General features: G+C 38.2%; 1 protein-coding gene across 2 annotated transcripts in view; it reads right to left on the bottom strand.

Annotated features, from left to right (window-relative positions):
- LOC111154756 (kelch like family member 2) overlaps positions 1 to 22,749 on the bottom strand; it is a 106,291-nt gene that overhangs the window by 55,029 nt on the left and 28,513 nt on the right. For both annotated transcript variants that reach the window (XM_022514651.1, XM_022514658.1), the window contains exon 4: positions 14,467 to 14,588. In XM_022514651.1, the coding sequence (XP_022370359.1) occupies positions 14,467 to 14,588 (122 nt within the window). The remainder of the gene's footprint in view (positions 1 to 14,466; positions 14,589 to 22,749) is intronic.

Here is a 22,749-nt window from a genome sequence, read left to right as displayed (position 1 = left end):
TTATTTATGAAAGAGAGAGTGAGACAGAGAGAAAGCATAAGCAGGGGGAAGGGAAGAGAGAGAAGAAAGCTCCCTGCTAAGCAGGGAGCCATATTCAGGACTCATCCCAAGACCCTGGGACCATGACCTGAGAGCCAAAGGCAGACGCTTAACCTACTGAGCCACTCAGGTGCCCAACTATTGATATTTTCAACCACATAACTCAGGCCAAGGGATAGTAAGCGCTGGCCCCTATCACGTTTCTGCCTTCACTGTAAACTAGTCAACTCTCTTAGAAAAGAAATAGGCAATATTCATCAAGAGCTACCAAAAAAATAAAAAGTTTAAAGCATTTGATGGTGGAAGTATGCTCCCGAACATCTACCCTGAGAAAAGAGTTAAAAAACTAGAACAGGCTACATCCATGAATTTTACTTTAGCATTACTTATAAGAGTAGTCAAAAAAAAAAAAAAAAAAAAAACCAGAAACAACTACAGACTTACCAATATGCCAACAATTGGATGAATTATATTAAACCCACATGATGAAACAGTATAGTCAATGACAATGAAGTCTAATAATGGTTTTTAAAAACTAGTATTTCTAAAATATTTACAGTAACATACAAAATTATAAAATGAGATGGATACACAGCTAGCTCTAATCTATGATTATACAGAAAAACTTAACAGATGTCAAATTCTTTTGATCTCAAGGAATTTGGTTAGTAAAACAATGTTGACAGAGACAGAAAAAATACATAACTGAACATTTCCACACAATTTAATTTTTCTAACACATAATGGACATTAAGTAAAGAAAGAGGTGCACGGGTCTTTTTAACAACAGCTTGGCTCCCTGCCCTCGCATTTGTCAGCTCTATAGCTGGAAGCACTGGATCTGGATCCAATCCTGATCCAATCAGAGAGAACATCTCTCAACTCTAACTATAAGCAGCTCAACCTGGTCAACTTCATGTCAATGCTAGTGCAACCTTGGGCACTTCAACGCTTTGTTTCCTAGACCCAGCTCCAGCCTACCCACCTCTAACTAGGATCCTTCCCTAGTGGGCATGGACCAGATCTCCCAGAGGCTGAAATCCTGCCCCTAGGTCCCAGCCCAGAAAATGTAGAGTGCTTGTTCCCAGGCTCCCTTCCTCCTGTTCTCCTAGGACCTCCTGCCTAGTTCCACTTCAATCCATAAAACAGGGCCTATTCATCAAACAGGCCTATCCTATGGGCATTCCCCCATTCGTCACTTAACAAATATTTATTGAGCATTCAGCCTAGGGTCCAATCACAAGACGATGTTCTATGCCAGATCATTTACAATAAGTTTAAGTTCTGGGGATACAGCAGTGAAGCCATCCTAGAGCTTGGATTCTTTTTTTTTTTTAAGATTTTATTTATTCATTTGACAGACAGAGATCACAAGTAGGCAGAAAGGTAAGCAGAGAGACAGGAGGAAGCAGGCTCCCCGCTGAGCAGACAGCCCCATGTGGGGCTTGATCCCAGGACCCTGGGATCATGACCCGAGCTGAAGACAGAGGCTTTAATCCACAGAACCACCCAGGCGCCCCCCCCCCCCCCCGAGCTTGGATTCTAACAGGTAGTGCTTACATTTAGTAGGGGCATGTGTAATTTCCATCATCCCAGCACTCATGCCCTTCAAAGTGGTCTTCAGATCTCAAAGTCTAAAGTCCAGAGGCCCTGGAGGACTTAAGAGCTATAGATTTTAATCCCCAACCTACTGCTGAGTTCCTATAAAGCCTCAGGGCAGAATGGAGTTAGTATGAAAAGAATGGAAAATGGAAACCATACCATAGGCTCAAGAGTGGGAACTCTGGTCTTGAATGCTGGACATGCTCCATGTTCACTGTGTGACCCAAGAAAATGGCTTAACCTCCCTGAGCTGCAATTCTCTACATTGTAAAAAACAACTCTTTGTCCAGGATGTTATAAAAACTAAATGAGATCAGTACTTAGCAGAGTGACTGGAACATGGAAGGTAGATAGCTCCTTCTTCCTAAATGAATACTTTTTAAATTCTATCTCTGCTATCGTTTATGGGCATTAATCTATTTTAATTTCTTCTCCTTTAGTCCTTTCTCTCTAAAATCACCTCAAATCAAAACACATGACTACTAGTCTCTTGACTACCTGATCATGCATTTTACTCCTACTACAGATCAAATTTTCCCCTGTATCTCCTCTATATTCTCCAGGGTCCTTCCTTTCCACAACCTCAGAATTTCATGAATAAAGAATAAACTAACACTATCACTAACTCCATATCCACCTTCAACACAGAATTTAACCTCATTAGTTTAGGATGGTGAGACTGAAGCATCAATCTACTGCCTAGCAAAGAAAACAAGGACCAACAAGAACTGTCAGAAGGGCTCAAAAATATTTTTTTAAGAAAACTGAAACAGGGGCACCTGGGTGGCTCAGTGGGTTAAGCCTTTGCCTTTGGCTCAGGTCATGATCTCAGAGTCCTGCTTCAGATGCTCTGCTCAGCGGGGAGCCTGCTTACCCCCTCTCCCTCTGCCTGCCTCTCTGCCTACTTGTGATCTCTGTGTCAAATAAATAAATAAAATATTTCAAAAAATAAAAAACTGAAACAAAAGCAAGCAAGTTTAAGGGGCCACGATTATCAACAAACGTACGATATGAGTCTTAGCACAGGGACTAAAGATGCTACGGCTTTTCAAAGCTGCTGCATGGATATACTCACAACTGTTGATGGTTAACTGCCAAATTAACTGCCAAACATAACCATCAAAATAAGTTAACTTCACTAACTTCACTCCCCAGGGCTCTCTATTGCTTTAGCACACACACCTCCCTCCTCTTCCTCTACTTCTTCTTGGTCTTTCCTCTCTCACTCTCTCCCTGTCGCCTTTTTGTCTATGCCTGCTCCTTTTTCATCTTCTTTCTAAACTGATTTATATTATTCAGAGCCTCCCCACCCCCACCAATCATCAAATTTTATTCCAGTGGAATTTTTTCAAGACCAAAGAGACTGCTAATATCTTTTAAAGGTTGTTTTTTTGTTGTTTTCACAAATAATACAACACTAAATTAAAACACACGGACATCTATTCATACATGCACACATACATACCAACACTCACATACATCATGTACTCATACTCTTTAGACAAACAGCACTTTTTCTGTTGCATGATTATATATTCTCTCCTTTCATGTATCATCTCCCAAACGCATGTGTCAAAGCCCAAGCTTGACATGAAATAGAGATTATAAGATAAGATCAAATTATTGCTGGAGAATAAAAAGTGAGAAAATACATGATAAGAAAGCATATGTCAAGCAAAAAAAAAAAAAAAAAAACAAACAAATCCCTTTTAATAAGCAATTAAATAACTTTATCCATCTTACTGATTAGCCTCTTCCTGATCCCAACTACAGCTTAATTACAGAATATGTGTTTCTCAATGTCCTCTATCAAAGTGCCTTAAGTCTATTCATAATAGCCCGAAACTTTAAATACATGTCCACCATCATGCTAAACTGCAATAAATCCATACACTAGAATACTCAGCAACTATAAAAAGGAACTAAGTACTGGAACATGCGGCAACAAAGATAAATCTCACAAATGCTCTATTATGCCAAAGAAGTCAGCATTGAAAGAATACATTCTGCTTGATTCTATTTATATAAAGTTCTGTAACAGGCAAAACTAATCTGTTATAACAGAAATGATACAGTGGTTGCCTAGAGTCAGAGGTAAGAGATTTATCAGGAAGAGGCCTGAGGTTATAAATGCCCAATATCCTGATTTGGGTGTGGGTTAATGGGTGTATACATTTGTTAAAACTTAGCAAACTATTATGGACATTGGGGAGGGTATGTGCTATGGTGAGTGCTGTGAAGTGTGTAAACCTAGTGATTCACAGACCTGTACCCCTAGGGCTAACAATACATTATATGTTAATAAAAAATAAAAAAATTTTTAAAAACTTAGCAAACTAAACACGTAAAAAATAGCCCACTAGAGGAAAAAAAAAAAATGAGTGCTTTAGGCCCACACTAAAAGTCACCAGAAGTCAGTCGAAGGCATTTATAAATTACAAAACAAATTTAAAATGAAAAATAAAAATACTACCTGATAGAACCCCAAGTAAGAAAATAAATGAAAATATATCAAATGTATTTACATAACCAAATTTCTATACTAGTATTTGTAAAGTTAATTTAAAACAACAGCTTTTGAAGAAATGTTAGTAATATAGCTATATTCTATTTTCACAAAAAATGAATCATATAACCTGGGGAAAGACACATGTACACTTCAACTAGATGATGAGAAGCACATTAATTTTACTAACCTGACAATGGAATTAAGACATTAAAGTCCAAAAGGTAGTAATATTTAAAGTTGTGGGTCAATAATGCTAGGATTTATAAAACCTTTGGCTTATTTCAAACCAAATATGCCTGAACCACAGATAATTCAACAACTCTAGGCTCCCACCACCTAAACTGGTCTGAAGAGCTGGACCCTGAACACTGGCAGCTGACACAGCTGTGCTTTGCCACACATAGGTCCAAATGTAAACAGTATGAGGCACAGCTCAAACATGAAGGAAAAAATCCACCTAATAAGGACTTTAATGTATACCTAACTTTTTACTGCTCAAATTATGACACTGCTATAAAATGCTAGATCACAATCAGGATGAAGTAATTTTTTTGCTCATCAAGATAAATTCCTCTTATATACCACATGAAGCTAATTAAAATATCAATCACAAAATGACTCAACATTGGACATCTTCAAAGATTACATATTTTAGGAGCGCCTAGGTGGCTCAGTCAGTTAAGTATCTGACTCTGGGTTTCAGTCCAAGGCATGATCTCAAGGTCCTGAGATCAAGCCCTGCATTGGCCTCTGTGCTTAGCAGAGTCTGCCTGTTCCTCTCCCTCAGCCCCTCCCCCTACACACACACACACACACACACACACACACACACACACACACTCTCTCTCTCTCTCTCTCTCTCTCTCTCTCTCTCCCCCCCTCCCTCCCTCTCTCTCTCTGTCTTGCTTTCTGGATAAATAAATAAAAACTTTTTTTAAAAAATTATATATTTTAATAATGTAAAGCCACAACTAAACTTAGTTATTAATATTTCCTGAGTACCTGGCTTTTCTGTAAACAAAAACTTAAACACTTCAAATTTGATGCCCATCTAAGATTTATAACATGTTTTTATGATAAACCCTCTAGATTTTTCTCAAACTAGCTGACCTCCAATGGCTTCTTCCATCTAAATTTTAAATAAGTTTTCATTTATTCTATACTTTTAACTTATACAAAGTAAAACATAATTTAACCAGCATGCCTGGAGAACAGATATTCTAGCTGGTCAAGTATTTTGATTAAAATTAGGATTGATTAAAAAGGATTACCAAGTTCAGACTTAAAATATAATAAAATGCAATTAACACCAAAAATCAACTGTAAATATTTAAGTTTATAGTAATTATTAATATAAAAGAAATTCACCATTTTGTGCCTCTGGATAATAATAAACTAAAATTATCATAATTCTGATAAACTGATAAAATACTAGTTTAACAGTTTTCTGAGTATTAGAATGTCAGACAAATTCACTTCAATGATAGGATTTCCCACTGCTATCCCATAAACAACCACTAATCTTGAAAGTTTGATTCAACACTTTTTTATATAAAGTTTTAACGTGTGTTTTAAGCATATCATCTGCCAAATTCTTTTAGTAACAAAGAACTTACTTTCTATCTCATAAGAGAAACAGAAAATGAAAATGGAAAAACAATAAGGCTTCCAAAACCTATGCTAGGAAAAAGAACACTTTTTCTTGAACCATTGCCTGTCAGACCAACGGAAGAGGGTGTTAAAAACTGGTACTGCAATCACCCTAGAGTGCTGTCTCCACACTAACCCAAACACCCAAGTCCTGCTGGGTGGAGAGAAGTCTACAGCAATTTAAGATTTATGGTTTGGTCACAAATACATATCTGGATTCAGAATATAAAAAATAAGGGAAAGGTTACATGAGCCATTTCTTTTTTTTACCCAGGGATCCCAAACAATCTCAGTGGGTTCTTCTTCTACCTCATGGCCACAAGACTTTTTATTGCTGCCCACTTCTTATTTCTGTTCAACATTTATAGAGGACTTTAATATTTTTATAAGCTTTAACAGGCACATTTCATATATCACAGCATTTCTGTGAAGTGTCAAAGCATTATCAGTTTATTTGTAATCGCTAAAAATCTCAAGGCCATTCTTGAAGTCAATGGTTAAATTCAAGATTTGAGCTCTGAATTCTAATACAATAATTAGCCAGAGTCCAATAGCCCATGAAAGTTTTCTACCAGAGAGCCAATCTAAGGGGCCTCCTTATTATTATCTAAGTTGTTCTCGAGTCCCACATCGGGCTGTCTGCTTGGCGGGGAGCCTGCTTCCCCTCTCTCTCTGCCTGTCTCTCTGCCTACTTGTGATCTCTGTCTCTCTGTCAAATAAATAAAAATCTTTAAAAATAAAAAAATTTAAAAAAAAGTTTATTATCTGAGTTGTTCAACAGTAACTTAAATTTATAGTGTTATATATTTGATTTAAACGATTTTATTTAAACCAAAAATATTTACAAAACTGCTCAGTAGACATTTTTGCTCACCCTGAAGACAAATCTGCTACTGAACTCCTTTGGTACACGAGCAACTTCTATTTGTGTGGCTGAAAATGGAAAATTGTCATTCAATCAAGTAACTAAAGGGCAGATCTGGAATGTGACTGTAATTAAGGTTAAAGCATAACCAATCATATAGTTATAGTCTCTGTCAGAAGAAATCATTGTTAACAGAAGAGTAAAATGGTTCTTATTATTCAGTCTCTATATGAAGACAGATGAGAATTCAAAATACTGGGGCCCTATCCTCTAATTAAGAATCCTGGCCTCAATGAGCCACAATGGCTGATAGAGATCCTGACAGCCTCCAGGGTGTCCTCCAACACTACCTCCAACAACTACCAGCTAACAAAATGTTCAGAAATGGGTCATCTAAAGAGAAATTACTTGTCAGTTTTTCTGGGTACCATGCAGGGGAGAGAGGCATTGGATCTGATGGCATTTGATCAATTTCCTGGTCACTAGAGATGTGTTTTGCAGCAGAATGATAGTCAATGAGGGCCCTCCCTAATCCATCTGAAGTAAGCTCCCTTCTCTAAGATTTCATGCTCACCAAACAATCCTCTGATTGGAAGACCTAGGTCCTGGGAATGACGCACATTGGATAGTGTACACTGGATAATGTACACATTTATCCAGTCACTAGAAACACCTATTATCCTGTAGAGCAACAGGCTGTAAAGACTCTTAGGACAAGGGCCTTGTCTATCCGTCTTGATATTGCATCACCAATAGCTGGAACAGTGCCCAGCATAAAACAGATGTAGATAAAACAGATGCTCGATAATTTTTTACTGAACTACCACTGAGAACCGGAATTCATAAGGATCAACACTGGCAATGGAAAAATGGGCAAGCTCAGTATCTTTAGAAATAAGAAAGGGAAAGAGCAAGCCTTGTATAAAGAAGCAGTGAAATGGGGACGCCTGGGTGGCTCAGTTGGTTAAGCAGCTGCCTTCGGCTCAGGTCATGATCCCAGCGTCCTGGGATCGAGTCCCACATCGGGCTCCTTGCTCATCAGGGAGCCTGCTTCTCCCTCTGCCTGCCATTCTGTCTGCCTGTGCTTGCTCTCTCTCCCTCTCTCTCTCTGACAAATAAATAAATAAAATCTTTAAAAAAAAAATTAAAAAAAAAAGAAGCAGTGAAATGTTATTAATTCTTACCTGATCTATCCTCATTCAGCTGAAAATGTTAAAAGCCTTATATCTTCAAGTTCAGTCCAACTCAGTCCTAAACTAATCTGACCAAGACTATGAAGTTTATTGGGCGCCCAACCAGTGTTTCTAGTCTGTCATTAATCCTGCTGCCTTAAATGTGGTGCGCTCCCTAAAGCATCCTCATGCTTACCAAGTCACACTGTGAGCCAAAATCCCTACCCGACTGAACATGGCCTCAGATCCTGGATTTACCGTCCACAATCCCACCTTTACATAGCTATGGTATTACAATTGCCTAGAGCTTACCAAGTCTCTTTCCTGACAAGTGAGCTTGGGGCTATCGACTTGACTCACTGTTCATTCAGGGCAATTCTTCCTGGATCAAAGATACTGCCATTAGCCTAACAGCAGGTACCATACCACCACCGCTACCACCATGAGACTTCCTGCTGCCATGCCTCCTGCAGCACCTCATTCACACCTGAATCTGTCACTCGTCCTGGAGCACTTTCATTCAGATTACATGCTGCCCTCAATTTAAAAAAAAAGACTTACTGGGACGCCTGGGTGGCTCAGTCGGTTAAGCTTCTGCCTTCAGCTCAGGTCATGATCCCAGGGTCCTGGGATCAAGTCCTCCATTGGGCCCCCTGCTCAGCGGGGTGCCTGCTTCTCCCTCTACCTCTCCCGCTTCCCCTGCTTATGCTCCCTGTCACATAAATAACTAAAATCTCTTAAAAATAAATAAATGAAAATTAAAAATAAATTTAAAAATATTTATTGAGTGCTTGCTCTCCCGGATTGGTGCCCCTATTCTTAGCCCCATTCATTTCTGGCCCAAGCCTCAATCCCAACTATGCTTTTAGTTAGGACCCAGCATATCTCACCTATACATAAACCAGTTATCTAATGAGTGATGTTTCACAAGTTCCTATATAAGAAAGAACAGAATTTATCCCCCTCTTTCAGACAAGAAAATAAAGCTCAGAGAAGTTAAGAACTTTGGACAAAATCCCAAGGTATTTCAATAGCACTGCCAACATCTATAGTATATTTACATATACTATAAAACATAGGTTTTCTTCTTTGCTCATTTTTGGACCAAGCATCAGGACCAAGCACAGGACTGAAGACTTAGCAGAAGACTTAGTCTACTTAACTGATAGGGTGTCTTCGATATACACTGGAAAATAAATATCCATCTAATAGGAATCTCATTTCGGTGTTTATCTACACAATGCAGAAATACACACAGCAAAAGCACTGGCTTACCAACCTCTGTTTCACCTGCCCACCTGACTAATCAACTCTCCCATGCCCCCTGTACTCTCTAATATGCCTGCACACTTCTGCCCCTCCAGCTGAGTTGCATTTTACCAACGCATACATTTTGGTTTCACCCCCAAATCTGTTTATGACACTGGCACTTGTTACTGAAATTACATAATTTAAATAAACATATATAATCCAGTGAGATATAAGTGTAAAAAGAGAGCTATTTCTATGAAAACTAAGTTGATTGCTTTAGAATGACTTGAACAATGTGTTACTACAAAAAAAAAAAAAAAGCTTCATAAATTACACACAGGGGGAAGGAAAGAGAAATTATGTAATTCAAAGATGACTTTGCACTGAGATTTCTTTTCAAGTGTCTCAGTTTTGTTTTGTTTTTTAAGATTTTATTTATTTATTTGACAGAGTGATCACAAGTAGGCAGAGAGGCAGGCAGGGAGGCAGGCAGGGAGGCAGGCAGAAGCAGGCTTCCCCCTGAGCAGAGGGCCGGATGCGGGGCTCATGTCTCAGTTCTTGATGCACTTTTTTAAAAACTAGAAAATTAGGGTTGATCTATCATTATGATGTCACATGTGCAAAAAAGGATATGGCTCTCCAACCATACTAGTTTTACCACAAAAGACTGGCATATAATTGTACAATTGCAAGTTATAGGTTAAAATAAAATAGTTGGGGTATACATGTATTCTTATCTGATGGTTTCTTCACTTTAACAGCCTTTTGTTGATTAACTGGTCAACCTGTCAACAGGTCTCCTATTGTGGATGCCCCTTTCTCTGATGTCTTCTTTTTAGGAACGCCTCGCTGGTAAAACAATATATACAATTATACAATATATTGCTAGCACTTCTGGTCTGAAACAAACAAAAATAACCTGCCCTACACCTCCAACAAAATGGACACACTATGTTGAATTTTCTACTGTATTGAGATTGTGTAAAACACTTTGGTGTGTTTATTACCAAAAATTAATTTTAACTTTCTTGAAATTAAATTCGGTTCCTTTTCTAAAAGCATGAGATTTCCTTTCCCAAATAATTTCAATTTATGCAACATATAAATTTTCTGAACTGTTTAAAACCTATCCATTCACAATTATCAGATGCTTCTTAAATTCTTCTGAAATGAGAAAGGTTCTAATGTAGACAGAACTTCTGATGAACATTCATTTTTTATTTTTAAGATTTTATTTATTTATTTGACAGAGATCACAAGTAGGCAGAGAGGCAGGCAGGGTTGGGGGGGCGGGGTAGGGGAAGCAGGCTCCCCGCTGAGCAGAGAGTCTGATACGGGGCTCAATCCCAGGACCCTGGGATCATGACCTGAGCCAAAGGCAGAGGCTTTAACCCACTGAGCCACCCACTTGCCCCCTTGATGAACACTCATAATATTAATTTGGAAATGAGAGTATTTACTTACATTGGCACTATCTATTAAGATTCTTACCTTTGTTTTTCACACTTACATCAAGTGAAAAAAACTCTTAGCTACTTTTAGCAAGCCAAAACAAATACCCAAAAGCTGAGAAGTCAAAATGTATGTAACAAAACCACAAATTTAGCAATGAAGTAAATGTTTTGAAAAACTCAAGTTGCTTTAGGCTTCTTCAAAAATGTTGATTGATAAAAGAAGAAGAGTTAAACCTCCAATAATTTTTAGATAATGAAAAAAATATTTTTGGTTATAAAGGTATTTTAATTTTCAAATTTATAAACTTTCTTTTTTAAGCAGCACTAGTTAATGACAACTTAACAGCTGCTGTGTGATACTGAGCTAATTACTTAGCCTTCTTGAGCTTCCTTAATTGCAAAATGGAGTAATACCTATCTAATAAGGTGGTGAATTTCAAATGAGACATATGTAAAATGCCTAGCACATAGCTGAAAATAAACTCATGTAAAATCCCTTCACACATACACATATACACACAAAGCTAAGTATTCTTAACAGTGGGAGAGTGAGGGGGGAAAGACAAAGTACACAAACTCTCTACAAGTGTATGCGAAACTGTGTGCATAAACGACTATGTGTACTTTGCTTGGGAGAGGGTCCATAGTTTTTCATCATTCTCAAAGGAATTCCTGATGCCCCAAATTTAAACAGTTTTTTGGTTTGTTTATGTGTGTATTTTTTAAGAGAGCACGAGTGAATGGCAGGGGAGGAAGAGGGAGAGAGAATCTTAAGCAGGCTCCACACCCAGTGTGGAGCTCAATGTGGGGCTAGATCTCAACCCTGAGGTCATGACCTGAGCTGAAACCAAGAGTCAGATGCTTAACTGAAAGAGCCACTCAGGTGCTCCATGATGCCCCCAAGTTTAAAAACCTACCTTATAAAAGCCTTTGACTTTATTTTCTCTGTTCCCAGATATAGAATGTTTATAAAATTTGACCGGAAATTCTAGAAACAAGTTAAATTACTCAATAGCAACAACAAGCCAAATTAAATGATGGTAGTAAGATATATATTCTCCTTTTAGTTCTCCTTTAAAAAAAATACACAAAGAAATTCATTCGGCTCAAATTATTCCCCAATCTTGCCATAAATAAAAGCAAATACCTAAACTCAAAACCAAAGTTTAAAAACTTAAAAGAAAAAAACAGCAAAATCAAAAAAAAAGAAAAAAGAAAAAGAAAGAAAGAGAGAGAAATCAGGGAAACCCTAAAGAGCCAAAAATTAAAGTCCCATTACTTACATAACACAGTAATAATTATTCCTCTTCTGGAGTTAATGTTTCAAATTGATTCATTCCCTCATTCTGACTCAAAGTTCAACCTTCACTTCAAATGACTTATATCTAATTTTTTAATTTGTGTAATAGGAGACTGTATGGTATCACAGAAGAGGCCCTAAAGTAGGAATCAGGAAAAACAGGGTTATGGTCCTGTTCTGGCACCAACTGACCAAGACAGCTGGACCTCAACATTCTACGGCACCATGATTCTACATCAAAACATGCAATCCCAAAGTAAAACACTAAGACATCTGTTATCCTAAAATCATATTTTATTATTACTAGAACAGAAACTTACTAAAAGAGAGGTTATCTGACATTTGATTCTAGGTCTAATTAAGAAAATACACCTACAACAACAAACTTCTGAACTACAGAAAGTTCTATCCCCACTGTCAATTCTCTCAAAACAGACCTACTCAGAGCCAGGTTCCCAGTTGGGGCCATTTAAAATTTCAGCTTAACTTTAAAAAGTACATCACATACCTCCACCATACCACTCCCTTCCCTAAGGTGAACAGTGCTTATAAGAAAGATCTAACAAAGTGTACACGAAGATAAACAAAACAGAAGAGAGAGCAGTTTGGCATATCTTCATAGGTAAACCCTTACTATGTATTTCACTGAAAAATACTTGTTACAGAAAGGGCAACTTATTTTAATCAATTTTATTTCTAAACTGCCTTTCCTAAAAGAAGTATTTTTCAATGGAATATAAATGAGGCTTTGCATACCAAGGTATCCCTATGCTCTCTTCCCCCCCCCCCCCCCCCAAAAATAAAAACTACATGAATATTAAGCATTTAGTAAGTCTGCCAAATACAACTCTGAATGTATTCCTGTAGGAGCTGAACATATACACAAAAGGCAAATCAGCATGGCAAGAGGTTTTCTGAAAGGCTATGATGACTAATATTTCAGGACTAGAACGTGACAGTTATTAAAAGAAACATGAGAGGCGTTTTCCCAGTTCCCCATAGGCCAATGTCTCCACTGCAAGAACTACTGCAAACAGCATTGAGGGCTGAATTCACACAGTCTATTCTCTTAGGCCTAAATCATCTTTTGCAAATTTCCCTCATGTCACATATTATGACAATCAGCAATTCATTGGTTGAAGGTCAAATACAGGGCACAATGAGGCCCATGAACTCAAATGAATTTTTAAAAAGGAGCACGAAGAAAACCAAGATAATGTCTCTTTCAAAACGATAAGCCAAAACCCAGAAACTAGCATAACTATACAGAAAAAATCAGATTGCAATGATATACTGGTACTGTTCTCCCTCATGACATGTACCAAACACTCTCCAGGTTAAAAAAAAAAAAAAAAAAAAGTTCACACAGCAGTTGATTCACACCTTTATACACAACTCTAGTACCAATCAAGGTTGTTTCAAATGCTTTACCTCATGAGCTGGATTTCCAAGTAAAGGCAAATAAGGCCACCTGGGAAAGATCATCAGAAGGCTTCACCACTGCCAATATCTCAGATTTAATAACAGCATGTCTTAACAAGTTAATATCCAAAGATTTCAGTCTCCAAACTCAAAAATTTTGTATCATATTTCAACTAATTACAAGAAACAAAATATTGAGCCCACACTTTCCTATCTGAGCAAGTATAATTTAGAGATTATTTCTTAAGAAGTTAGTCCTAATTCTTTTTGTTGTCCTCAAAACACAGTTTACCTGTTGGAAGGAGTATAAATACAAATTTTCAGTTGGCAATTTGGCATACCTATCAAAAATTAAAACATGCATGTACTCTTTGATCCACCAATTACATTTGAGAAATCTATTCCACTAGTTTTGGATGTAAATATAAAAATGTTCATTCACTGCAGTACCTTTATAAAAGTGGAAAAATCATATATACTGATTAACATATGGGATGCCAGTCAAAAGAAGGGGCTGGGCCCACATATATTGATGTGTAAAGAACTTCAAGATACTTTGTACAGTGAAAAAGCAAGTTTCAGAGTAACAGGCATATTTATATCAGGAAAACTGTGCAAGGGTGAGTGCATGAGTATACATAATTGCATAGAAAATGGTCTGAAAAGATAATTTAAAAGAGGCACTTTCATCTTCTACACTACATACTATATACTATATATATATATCTGTATTATTCCTTTACATCATATATATAAAACGTGTTCTTTAAAGAAAGTAAGAAAATGCAATGCTAAATTTTAGCTAAATTCTAGAATTACAGAAGATGCTATAATAGTAAAAGAAGTAAAGACTGTTAATAGTCAAAAACATCCTTTGTAGATTTTAAACTCAAGGGAATAGAGAAATGTGGGCAGCATCAATCAGTAGTTATAAATGAGTATGACAGCGTTTTCACAAACAAACAAGTGTCATTCAGAGAACTGATAGATTCAAACTTCAAAGATTCAAATATAAAAGATATTGAAATCAGAAACATCATTAGAAAGATGTAATCATTCCAAATATGCCTTAGAAATTGTTTTAATCATGAATTCCACTACTTTAGTACAAAAAGTATCCTGCGGTGCAGGTATGCTCTTTTGATTTAAAAAAAAAAATGGCATGTATGAAGAGCTAAATGGTATGAGGGGTTTACTCTCACCTGTACATTTTCTTCTGTAACCTGAATTTCTGCAGTGTAAACATAATCGATCAGCATTCTCAGGGTCCAGCCATCTACCTCTTTTATTCGAACTCTCTTTGCTCGGCTCTCACTCATTTCACCTAAAACACAAACAAGGAAGAGTTGACGCTACAGCAAGCCACTGCTGTAGAGAAAAGAAAATACCAATGCCATTTTCTTTTTTTTTTTTTTTAATTATTTTATTTATTTGACAGACCGAGATCACAAGTAGGCAGAGACAGGCGGGGGGGGGGGGGGGGGGGGGGGGCGGGGCGGGGGGGGGGGGGGGGGGGGGGGGGGGGGGGCAAAAGCAGGCTTCCTGCTGAGCAGAGAGCGGGATGTGGGGCTCAATCCCAGGACCCTGGGATCATGACCTGAGCCAAAGGCAGAGGCTTAAGCACTGAGCCACCCAGGCATCCCCCAATGCCATGTTCTTGCCACTCGCTGTATTTCATAAGCAACACAAACAGCCACTTTTTGCAGGCCTAGAACATTCCATTACCTCCCCCAAAACCAGAAAATGTACTTGTCACCCACTTGTACCTGAAAATCACATCAAAGCAGTGACCGTGCCACATGCCCAACTATAATACCTATAGAATTATTAAGTTCAGTATCTGCTTCTGTCCATGCTTTTTTTGGTCCATGCTTGTGGGCAGCTTGTTTTCTTTTTGGATTTCTACTCATGACTAGAAGAGTCACCATGTCACCCCTTTTGGCTAATAGCAATGAGCACTTGCTAAAAAGGACTCACTTGGTCAGCAGCACTCATTCAACAAGCACAGCAGTGGCTGCCATGTGCATGAGTGACCTGCAATGGACAAAGAGGTTTTGTCCTCGGGGAAAACATGACCCTCATGCAGAAAACATTTAGGACACAAACTACAGAAGCCACTGAGGGAATGCAAGATAAAAGGGGGATCACAACAGGACTAGTCAAGGACAAGGGGCTTCTTACAGAGATCTTCTAGCCCATGTTCTGTTCCTCTTTGTCATCTGTGGTAACTTTATCCACAAACCTAAGTCACTTCTATACCAGCCTTTCTTACTAAAGCCAGATGTTCTTCTATCTCACTGCCTGCGAAAAAGTGCTGTAAGACCTCTCTCCTTTAATCACTGAACTAATGGAACATTCAAGGATCAAAAATAAGATCCTCCTTGTGGAAAGAAACAGGGAAGCAGAAAAGAGAAGGGAACTTAGGAAGAGAAAGCAGCAGGTTTGACCACACATGTATGGACAACATAAAATGACCCAAGACATAGGGAAACATAAAGTGTCGAATGCTGGAGAAAGAAAATTTCCATTTAAAATGATGAGGGCAGTCTAAAAATTATGTTGAGTGCATGAGACACCTGGCACAAGGGTTTGGTTCCATTAGGTTACAAAGATAAAAGCAGCAGCATCAAAAGCGATGCTGCCCCCCCTTACTTTTACCTTAATCCAACATCTGTCAGAAAAACAAGATAACATCCTCAGGATTTCTTGAAAGTTCATTTCTTTTTTTAGCCATGGTACACTGTCAGCGACCATAAGCTATCAGAAAAGCCTATGGGAATCCATAATTACACCGAATTCTTTGTAAACATAAACCCTGGGAGGAGAGAAATAATAATAGTGATGTACATTTAACTGCATACTTCCCTAGAGATTATTTCTGACAAGATCTCAGAAAGAAGCTGTTCTCCTAAGAGCTAAAATATCTCAAAAGTATCCTGCCACCTCCCAGGGAGGGGCATAGGGGTGAGGTGGGGGTGGGGGGACATCTACCAGTATTACAAGGGAAGATAGTTAATGAGGAAGAGGTATATATGCCTCTACAGTAGGAAGACAAGGGACTGGCTTATGTGTGTGTTGCCTCAGCCTGTTTTTTTCCCCTTTAAAGACAGGGAGGAAAAAAGAAAGGTTGAGAAATACAGAAATATAATTCTTCATTTGCATATAAGGCACAACCCCTATCCTACTCTCTCCGGATCTTGTAGACAGATGGGATTTGTATCATCTCAAAGTTCTTTTGTGTCTAACATGAAGACATTTGGGACTGTGAACTTGGACTTTAGACAAAGTCCACATCTAATTCACCTATAGGGCTATGGCAATGTATAAAGCCTTGCAGGGCCTGGAGCCGCACAAGTATAAAGCCACATACTCAGTTCTCAAGGAGTGAATTCAGCCCTCAGGACTTACACATGACCTAGCTTAGACAAAAACAAGTCTGACTTTGGGGCGTCTGGGTAGCTCAGTCGGTTAAGCATCTAACTTCGACTCAGGGCATGATCCAGGGTCCTGGGATGGAGCCCCACATCAGGTTCCCTGCTCAGTGGGAAGCCTGCTTTTCCCTCTCACATTCCCCTTGCTAGTGTTCCCTGTCAAATAAATAAAATCTTAAAAAAAAAAAGTCTGACTTTAACTTAAATGTTTGAGTGAGAAATCAGTCCTATGACAAGCAGTTTTTAATATCCTAGTTTTTAAGATATTACTATAAGACATACTTTGCTAATTCATATATTCCATAAGTGTCATTTTTAATGAATTCTTTCTTTCCCCAGAAAACTGTATCTGCTTTCAACAAATTCAACTTCTATTATATGTTGCTTTAAAAATGTTATAATCTTTATGTTTCATGTTAATCTACAAAAACAGTAACAAATAGCTTGCCACAGATTGCACTAATAGTTTGAGAATGCCAGCAATACTAAGAACTAAAACACATACTAAAGAGAGTTGTAGGGATGCCTGCATGGCTCAGTCGATTATACATCTGCCTTCGGCTCTGGTCATGATCCCAGGGTCCCCCACATCGGGCTCCTTGCTCGGCACGGCCTCTCCCTCTGCCTGCCGTTCCCTCTGCTTGTGCCCTCTCTTTCTCTCACACAAATAAATAAATCCCATCATTCACTAAAACTTTCAGAATGAACCTCAGAGAGACCTCAAATCAATGCCCCCTCTCCTCTCCATCCCTTCCACCACTAGGTCACTGGAGTCCTACCATATCTTGCCAATACCAGCACAGCAACCTCCTAATTCTTTCCTTGCCCCTAGGGCAACTCTACAGATCTGACCATGGTACTCAAAAGCCTCCAGCTGCTCCTAGTGTAGGCACAGGTGATCCTTCCATATCCATCCCTGCTTCACTATCCAGCTTCCTCTCTCTTCCACTTCTGGCCTTAAAATATATCCAGAAGAAACTCCCCGTAGTTTTCCACATGCAGTGAACGATATCCTGCTTTGATGCCTTTATCAGCTTTGTCCTCTTTGTCTCCCCACTCTCATTCCCCAGGCTAATCCCCATAGTCCAGGAGTCAGCTGGACCCTCTCTCCATGTAGACTTACCTATTGGTGGCCCAAAGCTGGGTTAGGCTCTTACCCTGGGTACACCTGGGTACCTCCTGCAAATCCACTCTGTCCTAATAGTACTTAGATCTCCCTACCTGGATTCTTGAGCTCCCTGAGAGCAAGATGTCTTTTTCATCATATCTCTACACCCCATAATGCCTGACCTATTATAGATACCCAATAAATTCTGGTTGGGTAAAGGAATGACTAGAAGAATAAAAAGTGAAACATGTGCCAATCTAAAATGTAGCATCTTTACTCAACAAAATTAACACGTGAATTAGTCTTGACCATGGGTTTCTAGCTATGAAGGATTTTAGTCAAATTTACTGAACATCTACTATACATTCTAGGGCAAGCTAAATACTTCATTAGGGAACACTGCATCATCTCTACTTTTTTTGAGTAAAAAATGAAGTCCTCCCAATTATAAAAGTTTATGGACATATTTGTGGATAGAAACATTCCCATCACAAAGACCTTTAATCAAGGCTCCTGAAACCCAGCAAAAACTGGTGACTTTATTTATGCACTCTAAAGTTCTAAAAAGTGAATAGGTTAGGACAGCAAATCCTAAGATCCATTTCAACGCAAAAATCCTATCATTCTAATTTCCATTACTGTTTAGCATAAAAATATCTGAGAAAAATATAAAAGTATAATGCAGTACCTTTTACTGTGCTGAAATTCTAAAAAGTGAATGGCAAATTTACAGCTACGTGTAATACATAAATTTTACTCCATTACTCTTCAGATTCATTTGTAATCTAATCATTATTGTCCCTTTGTCATTAGTCCTGGGTCACAAAGAAGCTACTGACACACAGGTATTTTCTTTTTTTTTTTTAATTTTTAAAATATTATTTATTTTATTTAAAAATTTTTTTAAAAATTTTTATTTTTTTAATCTTTTTTTTTTAAATATTTTATTTATTTGACAGAGCGAGATCACAAGTGGAGGGGGAGAGAGAGAGAGAGAGAGAGAGAGAGAAGAGGAAGCAGGCTCCCTGCCTAGCAGAGAGCCTGATGTGGGACTCGATCCCAGGACCCTGAGATCATGACCTGAGCTGAAGGCAGAGGCTTAACCCACTGAGCCACCCAGGCAGCCCTTAATCTTTTTTAAAATTTATTTTCAGCATAACAGTATTCATTGTTTTTGTACCACACCCAGTGCTCCATGCAGTCCGTGCCCTCTGTAATACCCACCACCTGGTTCCCCCAACCTCCCACCCCCCCCCACTTCTTCAAACCCTTCAGATTGTTTTTCAGAGTCCATAGTCTCTCATTGTTCACCTCCCCTTCCAATTTCCCCCAACTCCCTTCCCCTAACTCCCCATGTCCTCCATGCTATTTGTTATGCTCCACAAATAAGTGAAACCATATAATAATTGACTCTCTCTGCTTGGCTTATTTCACTCAGCATAATCTCTTCCAGTCCCGTCCATGTTGCTACAAAAGTCGGGTATTCATCCTTTCTGATGGAGGCATAATACTCCATAGTGTATATGGACCACATCTTCCTTATCCATTTGTCCGTTGAAGGGCATCTTGGTTCTTTCCGCAGTTTGGCAACCGTGGCCATTGCTGCTATAAACATTGGGGTACAGATGGCCCTTCTTTTCGTTACATCTGTATCTTTGGGGTAAATACCCAGTAGTGCAATTGCAGGGTCATAGGGAAGTTCTATTTTTAATTTCTTGAGGAATCTCCACACTGTTCTCCAAAGTGGCTGCACCAACTTGCATTCCCACCAACAGTGTAAGAGGGTTCCCCTTTCTCCACATCCTCTCCAACACATGTTGTTTCCTGTCTTGCTAATTTTGGCCATTCTAACTGGTGTAAGGTGGTATCTCAATGTGGTTTTAATTTGAATCTCCCTGATCGCTAGTGATGATGAACATTTTTTCATGTGTCTGATAGACATTTGTATGTCTTCATTGGAGAAGTGTCTGTTCATATCTTCTGCCCATTTTTTGATATGATTATCTATTTTGTGTGTGTTGAGTTTGAGGAGTTCTTTATAGATGACACACAGGTATTTTCATTCAAAGCTGACCCAGATGTCCCTGCGAGCCATTCTCTATGATGGTCATGGTACATAATTCCCCAATCCTACCACTAATCTGAGGCAAACACTGTAGCCATATTCCCCTGCCAGTTTTGGTCTAGTCTGAGTAACTTCTGGAAAAAGTCTGCTAGACCCTAAAAGAGAGAAAAAAAGAAAAAGCACGCCCTCCCTCTTCTTCCTTGAGATGCTGGGTCCACTCCATAGGCATCTTGTCATTCACAAGGGGAAGCAACCTTGGGATAACATTTTCACTGCAAACAGCAGGGCAGAGAGAGAAGGAAGCAGATCCCTGATGAAATTCTCAAGCTGCAGATCTGACCAGGCTTGGTGTCCAGCCTACTTCCCAGTTATGAGAGAATACATTTCCTTACTATTTAAACCAGTTTAACTGGAGTTTCTTTCATGTGTAGACTAAAGCATCCTAATTTAGGCTCTTTATGCACAACACCCTATTTGATTTTCTTCACAGCAGTCAGTGATATCAGAAATGATCTTTTCTTTACATCTACTCTCTAACCTTTCCTCCCCTGCTAAGAAGAATCATGAGAACAGGGACTTATCTATCTTGTTCATCTCTGAAGTCCTCACACCTAGATCTAGCACACAAGAGATGCTCAATAAATATTTTTTGATGAATGAAAGCATGAATCTTAGATAATTATAACCAAACACCTTTTAAAAATCTCACTTCTTAATTATGCAAATGATAATCTACCTTTTCCTATTCTAACTTACTGAATCATGTTCAATATGACAAAAGAAATCATCAAAAAACACAAAACAAAGAATAAAAATAAAAATTTATTATTTCCCATTTGATGTCAGATATTTTAGCCTGTGGCACTAAATAAGCCTCAAATGTATCTGTGTAAGAGAAATGGCATTTTAAATGCCACATTTGTAACCAGTAACCTAAAAGCGCAAGAACCCTTATCTGATATATGCTTTCTCAAGTAACAGGTAAACCACCTGGCCTTGCTCTAAATAGGCCCATACTTCGCAGAGTAAAAACTTGTGAGTTTATCACAGAATTACTTTTCACCTCCCTTCTCTACCCATATACTTGGAATTACAATGAGTAACATAATTCTTTTTTAGGTGCTATAATTTGAATGAAAAATTCCCCTACAATTTATGGGAGATTAATAACAAGGGCCAAAAAAGGACATGTGCATATTCCCCATTTCCTGACAGGCAGTCACAGGAAAACAAGAGTGTGCCATTGCACACTGTGCCATTGCAAACACTTCTGATTATCCACGGAGCAGGAAAAAATAAATATATATAACATATGATGCAATGGAAGCATATAAAGGTCTACTGGTTGGCTTCACTATTTTTTTAAAAACAAAGTTAACAGGGCCTCAGGCCAAAAAAAAGAAAAGAAAAGTAAACGAAAAAGAAATAATGGACTCATATTCTAGCAAAACATAAATAAATGTATGTACATATTATAAACCACCTAGACCAAATCTCCTTATCTTCCTTACCTAATCTCTGACAAATGATGTACTTATTCAGTGGATTCAAAAGTAGAAAATGTACAAAGATTGCCAGAAAGGTGACTAGCATCTATTGCTAAAGAACCATAAAAGTCAAGCCTAGTAAGCATATGAAAAGATAGAAGCTCAACATCATCAGTCGTTAGGGAAGTACAAATTAAAACTGCAAGTCATTAGGGAAGTACAAATTAAAACTGCCATTTTACACCCAATAGAATGACTACAAGTTTAAAAAAAAAAAAAAGAAGAAGAAGAAGAAGCAACAAGTGTTGACAAAGATGTGGAGAAGTGGAAACTCCCGTACATTAATGGTAGGAATAGAAACAGCATAGCAGTCTTTTTTTAAGTTAAACAGAAATTTACCATAGGACCAGCAATTCCACTCCTATGTACCTACTCTCTTGAGAAATAAAATTAAATGTCCACACAAACAACTGCACGTGGATATTTACAGCAGGATTATTCATAATAGCACAAAACTGGAAATAACCCAAATATCCATCAACAGGTGACTGGACATTCAAACTGTGGTGTATCTATACAACTGTATGTATTTAGCAATAAAAAAACAAATTCATGATACATATTATGACATGGATGAATTCAAAATCATTAATGTGGGAATAAAAATGTTCCGAAACTGGGAATCCTGGGTGGCTCAATAGGTTAAGCGTCTGACTTCAGCCCAGGTCATGATTCCCAGGTCCTGGGATTGAATCCTGCAGAGAGCCTGCTTCTCCCTCTGCCTGCTGCTTCCCTGTTTGTGTGTGCTTTCTCCCTCTCTCTGACAAATAAATAAATAAATAAAATCTTTTTTAAAAAGTTCCAAAATTGATTTACAGTGATGACCACTCAATACATTTACTAAAAGTCACTGACCACTGCACTTGAAATGGGTAAATTTTATAATATGTAAAACATGCCTTAAAAAAGTTATGAAAAAACAACATAATTGAGGTATTCATTTTATATGTATCAGAAATTAATACAGTATCCATATTTTGCACTTATCTTAGTACACTACCATCTGAAATTGACTACATATAGACGGTAAAACCTCAGAAGCAGGTTGGACTGCAAGAAGTACCCACCTACTAGAGTAACTAGGGATATTTATAGAATCAGAATATCTTCAGGGCCTCTCATTCCCATCATTAGGCAAAGCCCACATATTCATAAATTGGATATCAGCTAAAACATGAGGAATTGAGACTCGTTAGACCAAAAAAAAAAAAAAAAAGAGGGAAAGTAAAATGTAGTTTACATCATAAAGTAAACAGAAAAGGAGAACAAAGATATAATAAGATCCTCCACCCCTACCCAGCATTCATGTTTCTGGATATGCAAAGTTGAGGGAG

Source organism: Enhydra lutris, unplaced genomic scaffold (assembly GCF_002288905.1).
Source record: "Enhydra lutris kenyoni isolate GAN:26980312 unplaced genomic scaffold, ASM228890v2 scaffoldscaffold3, whole genome shotgun sequence".
NCBI lineage: Eukaryota > Metazoa > Chordata > Mammalia > Carnivora > Mustelidae > Enhydra > Enhydra lutris.
This window is presented reverse-complemented; position numbering and strand designations above follow the sequence as displayed.